This window comes from Schistocerca piceifrons, chromosome 6, assembly GCF_021461385.2.
Source record: "Schistocerca piceifrons isolate TAMUIC-IGC-003096 chromosome 6, iqSchPice1.1, whole genome shotgun sequence".
In the NCBI taxonomy this organism is placed as follows: domain Eukaryota; kingdom Metazoa; phylum Arthropoda; class Insecta; order Orthoptera; family Acrididae; genus Schistocerca; species Schistocerca piceifrons.
Genome location: NC_060143.1, coordinates 456940653 through 456956715, shown reverse-complemented (window position 1 = coordinate 456956715; position 16063 = coordinate 456940653). Strand labels below are relative to the sequence as shown.

The following is a 16063-nucleotide window of genomic DNA, read 5'->3' as shown; positions in this document are numbered from 1 at the left end:
CGGGCACTGATGGTGAGATATAGGTCTTCTTGTTGTGTTTCACACTGTGGACGTCCCGTACTGTAGCGCCTGGACACGTTTCCTACCTGTTGGAATCGTAGTCATAATCTCGAGAGCGTACGTTGTGGCACACGGAGGGCCCGTGTTACGACCTGCTGTGTTTGACCAGTCTCCAGTCGCCCTAGTATTCTACCCCTCATAATATCATCAACATGTGTTCTTTGAGCCATTTTCAACACACAGTCACCATTAGCACGTCTGAAAACGTCTGTACACTTACTCGCTGCACCGTACTCTGACACCCACCAACACACCTCTGCGTATGTGGACTGCTGCCACCACCACTGTGCGACGACCACAAGTCAAATGCACCTATGGTCGCACCCCAAGGTGATTTAAACCCGCAAAGCACCCACCAGATCGTTGTTTCACCATGTATCAGAATTATCCTTAATTTATGAGCATGATTGTAATTATCTGCCCTTTGTCATTGCTCTTATCTCAGTGGATTTCCCCAATTGCAGCCCAGTCTTTGCTGAGGTGATCCACTTGTGTATTTTCGTTACCGTGTCACTTGCCCGCAACGCCACTAGGAGGCATCTAACATCGCGGTGGGCAGTGGTCATAATGTTTTGCCTAGTCACTTTATTTCTGCAACCTTTCAGGCAATGTAAATTTTTTCTGTCTGTTCTGTACAGGAAGATGAAGCTAGTGAACAAAATGAACAATATTCGAAAAAGTTTTTGGTGGTCAGAAACGAAGTTCATCAATGAGAAAGAATGACAAGTTATAAAGAATGTACGAAAACTCTAAAATCGGACGCCAGCGTATGATTCCTTCTATAACTCCACGACAAAGAGTTTGTATCAAAATTTAGCTCAGTGAATACATTCGGCAAAACACGGACGCCCAAGAAAAGCAGTTTGTCAAAACTGAACTCATGTGTACGATAAGTATCTGTGGTGCCTTCTTAGTCGGTGGGTAAGGTTTCACGTTAGAATACTCGTTTTCCAATGTTTGATGCCGGGCGTAGTTGTACTTTTTTCCTCATGTTAGGCTGCGTGATATGTTATTTCGCTTTTTAATCATTATGTAAAGTATTACACCAGTGGCAAGACTCTGTCAGTTCCTTAACTGTGCGATGACAGTGGTGATGTTATTGACGACAGCGCTATTACAGTAGAGTTACTAAACAAGGTTTTTCGAAATTCATTCACAAAAGAAGACGAAATAAATGCTCTAAAACTCCAGTTAAAGACAACGGCCAACATGAGTAACTTAGTAGATAAATTCTTGGTGCAGCGAAGCAGCTTAAAACACCTAAGAAAGGGAAGGCTTCTGGTCCATGTTGCATCCCAGTCGGGTCCCTCTCAGAGTATGCTGACACATTGGTTCTATACTTGGTAATCACATACAGCAGCTCGCTCATAGAAATATCCGTACACAAAGACTAGAAAGTTGCACAATTCACACCAATCCCCAAGAAAGAGAATGGGAGTAATTCGCTGAATTAGAGACCAATATCATTAACGTCGATTTGCAGTACGATTTTGAAACATATAATGTACTCCAACATTATGAAGTACCTCGAAGAAAACGATTTATTGACATATAGCAACACGGATTCTGAAAATGTCGTTGTTATGAAACTCAACTAGCTCGTTATTCTCACGAAGTAATGGGTACTATAGAATCCGGACGTCAAATTGATTCCATAGTTTTAGATTTCTAGAAGGCTTCTGACACCGTTGCTCGCAAGCGACTTTTAATGAAACTGCGTGCCTGTAGAGTAACGTCTCAGTTGTGTGGCTGGATTTTGATCCCCTGTCAGAAAAGTCACAATTCGTAATAACGGAAAGTCATCGAGTAAAATAGAAGTTATATCTGGCGTTCCCCAAAGAAGTGTTACAGGCCCTCTGTTGTTCCTGACTAAACAAACGATTTAGGAGACAATCTGAGCAGTCGTCTTACATTACCTACAAATGATGCTGTCGTTTACCGTCATGTAAATTTATCAGATGATCAGAATGAATTGCAAAATGATTTATATAAAATATCTATATGCTGTAAAACGCGGTAATTAACTCTTAATGCGTATATGAGTACCAGAAGGAATATGCTAAATTTTAGTAACTCGATAAATCACTCAAACCTAAATTCTGCCAATCCAACTAAATACTTAGGGATTACAGTTACGAATAACTTAATGTGAAACGATCACAATTTTGTGGGGAAAGCAAACCAAAGACTGCGATTTATTGGCAGAACATTTAGAAAATTTAATAGGTCTGCTAAACAGACTGCGTACACTACACTTGTCCGCCGTCTTCCGGAAAATTGCTATGCGGTGTGGGTTGCGCATCAAATAGGGTTGACGGAGGAAATCGAAGAAGTTCAAGGAAGGGCAGCTTGTTTTTTTAATATGGCAAAATAAGGGAGACAGGCATCCAATAAGATACACGAATTGCTGCGGCAGTCATTTATGGAGTTTTTCGCTACGGTAGGGTCTTCTCATGAAATTGCAAACTTTCCCCTCAGAGAGTGAATATATTTTGTTGGTACCCACCTTCACAAGGGGAAGTGACTAACATAATAGAATAATAAAAATCAGAGCTCACACGGAAAGATTTAAGTGTTCGTTTTTCCCACGTGCTCATCGAGAGTGGAACGGTAGAGAAATAGCCAGGTACTTGACTGTGAATAGCAGAATAATTTGGTAGATGTAGATGTAGTTGCAGATGCAGCAAATGCAGCAGGTCTTACGTAAAACACATGCGCTTATGTAATACTAACACTGAAACGGGAGTTCAGTCGTTTTTGCTATTCCACTTTCAAAGACGTATTACGCCTTTAAACGTTTGCCCTGTACTTATCGATGAACTATGTCGCATCATACTTCTCGGTATATTACCATCATCGCTTTTCTTCTCTTCAGATGCACTCCGTCCCCAAAATTAAAACAAAATACATTCCACTCCTCTCCTTGCTCTATCTCTCATTCTCGTAGCTGACCAAAATCTCCTTCATCGGTGGTAGTTTCTTTCATCATGTGCGTGTATTAATATCTCTCTCCTTGCACCGTAGACTTTTATTGCAAAGCTGAGATTTAGAAAATAAAATTCTTCTTTGGTTTAGGCAATGAAGTCAGCACTACGTGAGCTTCACAGCTAGAGGGTACTGAATGTAGAACCTGTGATTATATTGTTGCCAAACTGCCTTTGTGTGAGTCAACTGAAAACATGCACTAGACGAAATTTTGTAAAAGACATTTTTGAACTGTTCGTATGCAATAAAATACGCTGTGAGGGCCGAACGCGCGGATTTTGGTTTCCCCTGTATGTCAGAACTAACGCAGATCAATGGAAGCGGAGAAGTGATGGCTCTGACTTCCACTCAGAGATGAAACATACAGCGTGCTCTGAGTTCAGCGGGTGTATTCGGGCCGTTCATTATGCAAAGGCCGCGCTTATCAGTAAGGACAAAGTGCCTCACACTGCGCTGAAGCTTCCAACACTCACAGTGTGCTGTTCGTTTGTGCAATTAGTAGACTCCAAGGCGAGAAGACATGGACAATAAGCAGTTGGACGACCTTGCCATTGAGACCTTCAGAAGATACCTGCGGATTCGTAGCGTCCACCCTAATCCAGACTACGGTAAGACACTTGAGTTCACTATACCTCGATTACCGACATTCACCTCCAGACGAACTGTAAATAACGATGCAGCGTCTGTCTCTCTAAGTGTCCTGAAACCCTGGGAATAGTTAAAACTCTTTTATAAACTCTAAAAATAACTGTCCTCACAGTTGATCGTGCACTCTTTTAGGATACTAATCAAAAATTTGCACACTGCAATTGTAAGTAGGCTGTTTAGGTTTTTATGTTGGTAACGCCACGTAGCGCTCTTTATGAAAACCACTGACCGTGCTGTGTGCAGTCTGTGGCTGGTTGGCATTGCTGCAATATTTGCTATTGTAGTGTTGGGCATTTGGATGGGAACAGCGGGTACCGTTGCGCAGTTGGAGGTGAGCCACCTGCAATGTTGGATGCGAAGAGAGAGATGCCAGAGTTTTTAGAGGACTATCTGGACGTGTGTCCGCCAGAAAAAGGAAATTTGTAAAGATGGATGTCATGAATTGATATATATATATATATATATATATATATATATATATATATATATATATATATATATATGATGACTTTTGAACATTATTAAGGTAAATACATTGTTTGTTCTCTATCAAAATCTTTCATTTGCTAACTACGCCTATCAGTAGTTAGTGCCTTCAGTAGTTATAATCTTTTATTCAGCTGGCAGTATTGGCGCTCGCTGTATTGCAGTAGTTCGAGTAACGAAGATTTTTGTGGGGTAAGTGATTCATGAAAGGTATAGGTTACTGTTAGTCAGGGCCATTCTTTTGTAGGGATTTTTGAAAGTCAGATTGCGTTGCGCTAAAAATATTGTGTGTCAGTTTAATGATGATCAGAATAAGTAGAGAGAAATGTCTGAGGACGTTCAGTTTTGCTCAGCAGTTTGAAAATCAAATAACGTAGAAGTTGTCCAGCACAGTCATTCATAATTTTTTTAAGGGGACGTTTCATAGTTCGTTATGGGGAATAAAATACTTTTTAATTCTGAAATTTCATCTTGTTATGCTTTGGTTCACAGTTGCGTTAAACTTTGTGAAAGGATTTTTTGCTGATGATGACGTTTTGTATTTGAAAGAAACCTTTGATATCGTAGTCAAGTAGCGAATTTTGCCCTCTCGGTATTACGAAGTAACTTTACACAATATTTCACATCTCACGATCTACACAGCAGTGTAAAGAGGTCAGCGTGCAATTTTCCCACCGAATGGGTTAATATCACCCATATATATCATGTTCTACACGTACCCGAATCATACGATAATAGTTGGCGGTGACTTTAACTTCCCTCGATATGTTGGCGAGAATACATGTTTAATTCCGGAGATACGCATAAAATATCATCCGAAATTGTGCTAAACGCATTCTCTGAAAATTATCTCGAGCAATCAGTTCATTAGCCCACGCGGATAGTAGACGGTTGTGAATACACACTTGACCTCTTAGCAATAAATAATCCTGAGTTGCCGGCCGGTGTGGCCGAGCGGTTCTAGACGCTTCAGTCTGGATCCGCGCGACCACTACGGTCGCAGGTTCGAATCCTGCCTCGGGCATGGATGTGTGTGATGTCCTTAGGTTAGTTAGGTTTAAGTAGTTCTAAGTTCTAGGGGACTGATGACCTCAGATGTTAAGTCCATAGTGCTCAGAGCCATTTGAACCAATCCTGAGTTAATAACGAGCATCAAAGCCGATTCAGGGATTAGTGAACGCAGGGCTGTCGTAGCAAGATTGAATATTGTAATCCCCAAATCCTCGAAAAATAAGCGAAAAATATACCTATTCAAAAATGCAGATAAAAATTCACTTGACGTCTTCCTAAGAGACACTCTCCACTCATTCCAAATTAATAATATAAGTGTAGACAAGAGTTGGCTTAAATTCTAAGAAATAGTATCGGCAGCAACTGAGAGATTTATACCAAATGAATTAACAAACGACGGAGCTGATCCTCCTTGGTACACGAAACGGGTTAGAACATTGTTGCAGAAACAACGAAACAAACGTGCCAAATTTAAACAGACGCAAAATCGCCAAGATTGGCGACCTTTTGGAAGCTCGAAATTTAGCGCGGACTTCAATGCGAGATGCTTATAACAGTTTCCACAACGAAACTTTGTCTCGAAACCTGGCAGAAAATCCAAAAAGATTCTGGTCGTATATGAAGTATGTTAACGGCAAGAAACTATCAATGTCTTCTCTGCGCGATAGCAATGGAGATACTATCGAAGACAGTGCTGCCAAAGCAGAGTTACTAAACACAGTCTTCCGAAATGCCTTCACAAAAGAAGACGAAGTAAATATTTTAGAACAGCTGCCAACATGAGTAACGTAGAAGTAAATATCCTCGGAGTAATGAAGCAACTTAAATCACTTAATAAAAGCAAGTTTTCTGGTCCAGACTGTACATCAATTAGGTTCCTTTCGGAGTATGCTGATGCATTAGCTCCACACTTAATCATATACAACCGTTCGCTCGACGAAATATCCTTACCCAAAGACTGGAAAGTTACACAGGTGATACAAATATTCAAGAAAGGTAGTAGGAGTATATTACAGGCCCATATTGTTAACGTCGATATGCAGCAGGATTTTAGAACATGTATTGTGTTCGAACGTAATGAATTACCTCGAAGAAAACGGTCTATTGACACACAGTCAACATGGGTTTAGAAAACATCGTTCTTCTGAAATACAATTCACATGAAGTGCTGAGTGCTATTGACTAGGGATTTCGGGTCGATTCCGTATTCCTGGGTCTCCGGAAGTTTTTATACACTGTACCACACAAGCGGCTCGTAGTGAAGCTGCGTGCTTATGGAATATCGTCTCAGATATGTGACTGGACCTGTGATTTCCTGTCAGAGAGGTCACAGTTCGTTGTAACTGACAGAGAGTCATCGAGTAAAACAGAAGTGATTTCTGGCGTTCCCAAGCTAGTGTTATAGGCCCTTTGCTGTTCCTTATCTATATAGACGATTTGGGAGACAATGTGAGCAGCCGTCTTCGGTTATCTGCAGATGACGCTGTCGTTTATCGATTAATAAAATCATCAGAAGATCAAAACAAACTGCAAAACGATTTATAAGAAATATCGGAATGGTGCGAAAAGTGGCAGCTGACCTTAAATAACGAAAAGTGTGAGTTCATCCACATGAGTGCTAAAAGAAAAGCGTTAAACTTCGGTTACACGATAAATCAGTCTAATCTAAAAGCCCTAAAGTCAGCTAAATACCAAGGTATTACAGTTACGAACAACTTAAATTGGAAGTAACACATAGAAAATGTTTTGGGGAAGGCTAACCAAAGACTGCGTTTCATTGGCAGGGCACTTAGAAAATGTAACAGACCTACTAAGGAGACTGCCTACACTACGCTTGTCCGTCCTCTTTTAGAATACTGTTGCGTAGTGTGGGATCCTTACCAGATAGGTCTGAGTACGTCGAAAAAGTTCAAAGAAAGGCAGAACGTTTTGTATTTTCACGAAATATGGGAAGGGTGTCACAGAAATGATACAGGATTTGGGATGGACATCATTAAAAGAAAAGCGTGTTTCGTTGCGACGGAATCTTCTCACGAAATTCCAATCACCAACTTTCTCCTCCGAATGCGAAAATATTTTGTTGACACCGACGTACATAGGGAGGAACGGTCACCACGATAAAGTAAGGGAAATCAAAGCTCGTACGGAAAGATATAGGTGTTCATTCTTCCCGCGCGCTATACGAGATTGGAATAATAGAGAATTGTGAAGGTGGTTCGATGAACACTCCTTCCAGGTACTTAAATGTGATTTGCAGAGTATCCATGTATAAAGAGATGTAGATGGGTATCATACTTAATGTCGTAGACGCGTACAGTTGAAAGTATACGATAGATAAGCAAAGAAATCTACTAAATGTGGGCTACAAAATGCACGTCTCAAGAGCTGTAGCCATTTCTTCATCTTTGGTTGTGTGAAACAAATGTTTCTGCGGCAATCTTTCTGATTTACATATTTTGAGAGATGGTAGTGTGGAGCAAAACAAGGAAAAAAATATCCAGTACACATGGGCTCTAAAATGCAAACCCGAGGTGCTACTGGTACGAGCACTTATTCCGTAGAAGAAATTTGTTCACAGTACCGAAGATGAAGAACTGCCCATACCTCTTCAGGTATGCTTTTTAGAGGCCGTATTTACTTTTTTTTCTTCCAGTATCGCGTTCTTTAACTGTGTGCGTTTACGCCATTAACTCTGATATTTATCGCATAAAAGGAAAATAGTGCAACCGATCTGCGGACATATTCACCATACCATGGAGCATTAGGAAACTGGTCAGCATATGTATTGAAACAAAATCACAAGTGATGTAGTCAACGTCTTCAAACCAGCACTACTAAAAACTAGTACTGTGCTCAGTTTTACAGAAGTAGCGCTTACGTCTTCGCCGACTGTTTCAACATCGCCCGATTAGTTGCCGTGGTTGTCTTTTTGGAGTCATATTTGAAGACGCATTGCATTCCTTTAACGAACCGCATTACTATTCATCACACTCGGCTGTGGGGTGGAATGGAGGACCCAAGCGGCTAACATCAACATTATTCACAGCTCAAACAAATTAGACACATTATTTAATAAAACATACAGTTCAAATGGTTGAAATGGCTCTGAGCACTATGGGACTTAACATCTGTGGTCATCAGTCGCCTAGAACTTAGAACTACTTAAACCTAACTAACGTAAGGACGTCACACACATCCATGCCCGAGGCAGTATTCGAACCTGCGACCGTAGGGGTCACTCGCTTCCAGACAAACGCCTAGAACCGCACGGCCACACCGGCCGGCAAAACATACAGTAAAATGTGAAAAGATGTTAAACCACCGCAGCTTAGTGAGTCAGTAATGTGACAGTGACGAATTATTTCAAGAAAATCTAACTACAAGTGTTTGGATTATTTTTCATATTTGCTAGGAGCTTCTACTTGAAATCAAAAATTATTGAAAGGTCTTAATTTAATTGAGTTAACAAAAGTAAAAGTAAAAAATTGAGAATTTTTAAACATTGGTTTGAATTAGTTACTATCTGCAGGCAACAAAAACTCTTAAAAAACTGAATGAACTGTGAAACATCCATGATTAAATTCAAAAGCATTAATTAAGATAGAACAACAGAATGTTTAAGCAAATTGCTTGGTTGGCCAAGCCTCCGTATGAAGCCACAGCGACAAACTCCACACCAGACAGAGCACTACCGGAAACTGTAACACAACTACAGACCAATTACCACACAAAGCACTACAACTTTAGTAGGAGGCCCAGAGAGGGGCGTGACGTAAAATGGCCAGGCCGTATCCTACGAGATATGGAGCCTGCGACAACTGATAGATAGTCCGCGTGACGTCACGATCTGAGTGCCGGGGCCAACGAGATACATGGGTCTTACAACAAACTTGTGATATCACACTAGTCGCCTTGTCCATCACACTTCGCGACCACTCAGCTCTGTGCAGAGCCCACGGTAAATCAATATGTCATTGAAAAGGTACCCACTAAACGTCTTAATTTTGGCGTGCGCTATCGAGAACTTTCGTGCTTTCAAATAACCAGTCAAGAAGTATTAAACTCTTCTGAAACAATTACTCGCTCCCCTCCGGTGACAGCTGGTTGCACACCTAAGACCTGAAGTGTCAACTGCTGTGTCGTACGCGCCGCGGAATGTCTTTCTCGTGGGCCACGCTATGTGCCGATCTGAGGGGTAGGCACTTACGCGTCCGGTGCTGAATTCACGCTTTCAGTAAGCTTTTAGCAATAGTGTCAGGACCATCATCCGCACGTGGGTTTTTCTTGAACTGAATTTGATTCAAGACTAGTATGCTTTCATATTAGGAAACAGTCCACAGTGAAGAAGGTAAGCACAAACAGTCTTTGCTTAATCTTGAGTATCATGTTTTTCTTCCTAAGTTAACATCTACAAAAAGTAACCAGCATATATATATATATATATATATATATATATATATATATATATATACTCCTGGAAATTGAAATAAGAACACCGTGAATTCATTGTCCCAGGAAGGGGAAACTTTATTGACACATTCCTGGGGTCAGATACATCACATGATCACACTGACAGAACCAGAGGCACATAGACTCAAGCAACAGAGCATGCACAATGTCGGCACTAGTACAGTGTATATCCACCTTTCGCAGCAATGCAGGCTGCTATTCTCCCATGGTGACGATCGTAGAGATGCTGGATGTAGTCCTGTGGAACGGCTTGCCATGCCATTTCCACCTGGCGCCTCAGTTGGACCAGCGTTCGTCCTGGACGTGCTGACCGCGTGAGACGACGCTTCATCCAGTCCCAAACATGCTCAATGGGGGACAGATCCGGAGATCTTGCTGGCCAGGGTAGTTGACTTACACCTTCCAGAGCACGTTGGGTGGCACGGGATACATGCGGACGTGCATTGTCCTGTTGGAACAGCAAGTTCCCTTGCCGGTCTAGGAATGGTAGAACGATGGGTTCGATGACGGTTTGGATGTACCGTGCACTATTCAGTGTCCCCTCGACGATCACCAGTGGTGTACGGCCAGTATAGGAGATCGCTCCCCACACCATGATGCCGGGTGTTGGCCCTGTGTGCCTCGGTCGTATGCAGTCCTGATTGTGGCGCTCACCTGCACGGCGCCAAACACGCATACGACCATCATTGGCACCAAGGCAGAAGCGACTCTCATCGCTGAAGACGACACGTCTCCATTCGTCCCTCCATTCACGCCTGTCGCGACACCACAGGAGGCGGGCTGCACGATGTTGGGGCGTGAGCGGAAGACGGCCTAACGGTGTGCGGGACCGTAGCCCAGCTTCATGGAGACGGTTGCGAATGGTCCTCGCCGATACCCCAGGAGCAACAGTGTCCCTAATTTGCTGGGAAGTGGCGGTGCGGTCCCCTACGGCACTGCGTAGGATCCTACGGTCTTGGCGTGCATCCGTGCGTCGCTGCGGTCCGGTCCCAGGTCGACGGGCACGTGCACCTTCCGCCGACCACTGGCGACAACATCGATGTACTGTGGAGACCTCACGCCCCACGTGTTGAGCAATTCGGCGGTACGTCCACCCGGCCTCCCGCATGCCCACTATACGCCCTCGCTCAAAGTCCGTCAACTGCACATACGGTTCACGTCCACGCTGTCGCGGCATGCTACCAGTGTTAAAGACTGCGATGGAGCTCCGTATGCCACGGCAAACTGGCTGACACTGACGGCGGCGGTGCACAAATGCTGCGCAGCTAGCGCCATTCGACGGCCAACACCGCGGTTCCTGGTGTGTCCGCTGTGCCGTGCGTGTGATCATTGCTTGTACAGCCCTCTCGCAGTGTCCGGAGCAAGTATGGTGGGTCTGACACACCGGTGTCAATTTGTTCATTTTTCCATTTCCAGGAGTATATATATATATATATATATATATATATATATATATATATATATATATATGTTACTTTTTGTAGATGTTTGAAATGGAACATATTTCCTACGTACCCGGTTGTACTGTAAACTAACTGCCGAATAAGGAATATATATTTCAATATTTTCTTTTCGAAAAGACACAGATAGTCGCGCTAAGTGGTTGTGAACAACTCATTGCGCGAATTTCACACATGAGAAGAAACCTATGTTGATCCTAAGCATTTCGACGAGAATTTGAAAATAGAATGAGGAGAGCAGATGGTTCTGTGCCAACAGTTCGTAGGAAAAAAAAAATGCTTCAAATGGCTCTGAGAACTATAGGGCTTAACATCGGAGGTCATCAGTTCCCTAGAACCTACAACTACGTAAACCTAACTAACCTGAGGACATCACACACATCCATGCCCCACGCAGGATTCGAACCTGCGCCTAGAATAGCGCCTAGAATTGCTCGGCCACTGCGGCCCGCTAGTTAGTAAGACAATTCTGAAATCGTCACCGTATGCTTTTCCTTCTTTGTTTCCTGGACAACCGTCCTATATGCCTGTTGATCCATCGGCTGAGAGAAAATCTCCAGAGGAAAGAGCAAACAAGATTTTGTGTCGAAAGAAACGAAATTTCAGTGTAAGGTGTGTGGAGTATGTGATAAATATTACAAGTAGAGTAAACGAACTAAGTTTAAGTGACTCTTCGTAAGATTATAAAGGATTTCGTATTATTTTGCAGACATTGCGTCAAAGAAATTCCATTTGTTTTATGTTCTATAGTAATTTTAAGACATTTCAATAGAGAAATATATTTTGATAGCCGTAAGGTACACTTATAGCTCATGAATTTGAATGTTTGTCTCTAAGTAGCACATATGATAGGGAAGTTTTCAAACAGCTTCTGGAAATGCCAATTGACTTATCGCTTTTCCGAGACGTGCACTTGTGGTAAAGATTTTAAGGAAATCATTTCAAAAACATGATCCATTTTGGGGAATATTCTCTCAAATAATTATTCTAAAATAAGGAATAACATCCCTGTAACTAACAGCAGAAGTAAGTTACTTAAATTTTCCAAATAAATGTAGAATTATATGTAGTGGTGTATGTTTTCATTTTAACTTTTTCGTTGTAAATGTCTGCTTTCCCCTGCCATGTGATATAAAAAGTATTTTTGACATTACATCAAGATCCAGGATTGCATGTTTCACAAAAGCTCGAAACTGAAGCAAACATGTAAGTAATGGTCTTTGAGCTAAGCTGCACAGATACGAGTAAAAACGGTTATAATTTCAGTTCCCCTTTCTTTGTTGTTTACAGCTACTATTTAATATGCGTGAAATGTACAAAGTGTGACGATTTACATTTTAGCATCAAAAGTTTCAACTGGAAATGGTGCTGTGATATAGAATGACATTTCATTCTGCAGCTGAGTGTGCGCTGATATGACGCTTCCTGGCAGATCAAAACTGCGTGCCGGACCGAGACTCGAATTCAGGAAAGAGATAGGTCCCGACTTCGAGTCTCTGTGCGGCACACAGCCTGCCAGGAAGTTTCGTGCTGTGGCGGTTAGGTGAGCCTAAACAGCACACCTCTACAAGTCGAACTGAGCTCCATACTCATACTAAGGTCATAGTTTAATGACAACCATGAAGCCACGATATAACACTGGTCTACAAAATTCAACTCTGTAAAATTTTGAGCACTAAAATAGGTTATCATTACATAAACACGAATCTGGCAATAGTATTTCCACAGCACCCACAGTTTTTGTGTAAATTGCGCTAATCACTTTCTAATTGTATTCAGTCCTTGTGTTTCTTAAACAATATGATTTCGTCCGTCAATGCGAATTTATCAACACAGAGAGCGTGAAATGCTAATGAAATATGTTTTCATAAATACCTAAATTATTTTTGTAGGTTTCTTGCGCCTCTTATGTGTGGTACTACTAGCCTGCAGTAGTGTCCTACGGTAGTCAGCCATCGTAATAGTTGCACCTTGCCCTTGATAGCGATGCTCCAATGTAGATACTGTCGGATGAAATCTTGCCCCATGTTTTTGGAGACATGTCCAAGAGCACCAGCGTGGAAAGAATCCAAATGTGAGTTAAGAACGAGCCATTTCAACGATATTTTACAATCGAAATTACGGTAAACTATAGTAGTTCTTTGACTAACACATCATCATTGTCTGCTCTCTTGTTTCCAAAGAAATCAGAACAAAGTTTTATGAAAGAATTCCAGCAGTACAGTTCAAGAGGGAGCAAAGCAGTGACAAAATCAGGATCGTGAATAAAGTAATTTGAGGGCCAACAAACACACCTACTTCCACTTTGGCTTCACTCAACACAGGGAATTTCCGACATAAGAATATAAAACTATGTCTACCTTTGTCCATTGCAACAACGAACGACTTCATAAGTTCAAGATGTATGTGAAGTGGTGGTCAGAAAATGTGTTTCAAATTCAACAAAGGAACGCTTGCTACGTTCCTCCAATCAGGTTCCATTTGTGTACGGGCAGGCGAGATCTGTCTGTCGTAATGACTCGATCACTGCTATCCCATTCACAGAGAAAACGCGAATGGTTTCCACACTCAGATTACAATTTTGTAAGTTAGTAAATTACTTTGAAGTCAGCACAGATTTTCCACTTGTGGCTGTTGTACTGAATTTTATTCAACAAAAGTTCCATACTGCTGCATGTTTCCTTGAAATTAATGGTACAACGAGGAAAATGGTACAGGAGGAAATACGATTGTGTACGAGTACCGCTTTGGGGCTAATTTTGGAGTCATCAACGAATAGTCGCCGTTCCGCTGATATAAGTTTCATTCCCACTCCATTAAAAAGACGATTCACCTCACTGCAGTTAACAGAATGAGTCTTCCATGTCAAAGAATGATGCGAAGGCATCGTGATGATATCGAAATATACAAACGCTACTATCTTTCTCTAGTAAATTCCACTGTTTCACACGTGAACCCTAAAGTTCAGCTTGTGCCTTAGAAAGATTTAGATCCCTAGAAAGGTCATTCAAGTCATTTTGTGTCAGGAGATGTGCCGTACTTTCTTCGTAATCGAAATCAGAGCTTACACTCTCCGCGTCTCTGTTGAATTTTACCCGGGATTCAACATTCAGTGGCCACGTGTCTGGAGGAATGCGGACACGTAAGGGAGAACTATGCGGTACGAGTCGATTAGTTGACTTTATGGAGGGATACTTGATCGTCTTTGTCCTTGCCGTTCATACCTGTTATTTGAAACATGCAGAAGTACCAATAACTTGCGTGATTGGTCGGTTCCTTCCGTATCATCAAAAAAGCAAAAAGCAATGGAATTTACCTTTTTTCTTCACCCAACCATTAAGACGATACGAACAGTTCACCTAACTTGCACCCTAAATAAGTATCTCAATTTCTTCATTACGGGTGTTACATGTCGTCTGCTTTATTTAATAGTGTTCTCCCCACAGACGTAACAAAAATTATTTGTGCGATTTAAACATATTCTTGACATTGTACAAGCACAAACACAAATGGACCACTAAAACAACACGGAGCTCTCAGTACAAGGTATATTTAGGCCGCACTGTTTGCACTCATGACTGCACTGACAAACAAAGAAACCATTTCCTCACGACCGACAAGAACACGGGCTTGAAGAGCAACAGATAATGTGTCACACGCACTGTTGCCGTGTTGTAAAGGATTAATGAAACGGAAGCGTTCCTGTAGTCGTGCCGTGAGAGCGGCCTTAATAGGATCCATTTCTTGAGAAATCTACCTATTTGCTTTTTGTAACCATTCCTATGTAATGAAAACTGAAGGTGCTGCAAAAAAAGAAATAACATATTCGTGCATGGGGGCTCGAAAAACATAAGAAACACCCATTTTCATTGTTGAATATTTTCTTCTTGACCGGTGTAAAAAATGTTCAAATGTGTGTGAAATATTATGGGACTTAACTGCTAAGGTCATCAGTCCCTAAGCTTACACACTACTTAACCTAAATTATCCTAAGGATAAACACACACACACGCAAGTTCGAGGGAAGACTCGAACCTCTGCCGGAACCAGCCGCACAGTCCATTGACCGGTGTAACAAGCGGTCTGAAAGATGAAACCACATGCTTACTTAAAGCTGCTTATAATAACAACAAAGAAAGATTTATGAATTTCAGGGCTCTTAAAAAGAACCGGCAATAAGACGGCCGTTACACCCTGTATCACAATACAAATTAAACGAGTAGAATAGTAATTTAAACTCACTAATTCACACGGGAAAAATACAATTTAGAGTAGGCACTGCTTCTGACCTATTCTGATAGGCTGCCTTGCGGCCCAACACACAATAACTGCACACAATTTGACGACCGCAAGATTAATGTAGAAGGTCAGAGTATTAATTGACTGAGGCAAGGTTCAGATAGCACCTCCACAACACGGCACCAACGGTCCATAAAGTGAAACAGAGTCTCAACGTTCACGCCTGGAACAGCAACCGACCGCTCGTATCTGGCAGTGGGTGGCGGCAAATCCACGTTTCAGGTTGTCCCTCATAAGCGTACTTCCCGAGACATAGCCCGGCAGGCACAAAGGGCGGGAGCGGTTCAGTCACCGCCGCGTTCCTTGCACACAACACCGCTAGCCGTCCAAACCACCCACCTGCCCCAGTAGGGTCACTGTTTCACCAGTTAACAGCACGGCTCTCTGTGGCCACTTCCCTTACGCAGCGTACCTTCCTCTCAGACTCTGCTCCTTGGAGCCAACCGTCAAACTAGCAAGGCGCCGCTGTTACTCGAAGAGGCGCGCTGGGGCAACGATTGCCGCACAACGGCACAATCGACAATCGAAATGTCGCACTGCTCGAAATGATGTATTTATGAACTTGTCCTCATGAAAAGGCCGTGTTCTGAATCCTAAATTGGTCATTAATGGTTCAAATAGACAATATTCTACATGAATATACT

The 16063-nt window shown here is 42.2% G+C and overlaps 1 protein-coding gene across 1 annotated transcript in view; it reads left to right on the top strand.

Annotated features, from left to right (window-relative positions):
* Positions 1-3519: 3519 nt before the first annotated feature.
* LOC124802976 (aminoacylase-1-like) overlaps positions 3520-16063 on the top strand; it is a 121456-nt gene continuing 108912 nt past the window's right edge. Inside the window, exon 1 of the mRNA XM_047264074.1 lies at positions 3520-3653. Coding sequence (XP_047120030.1) covers positions 3566-3653 — 88 coding nt within the window. The 5' untranslated portion in view covers positions 3520-3565. The remainder of the gene's footprint in view (positions 3654-16063) is intronic.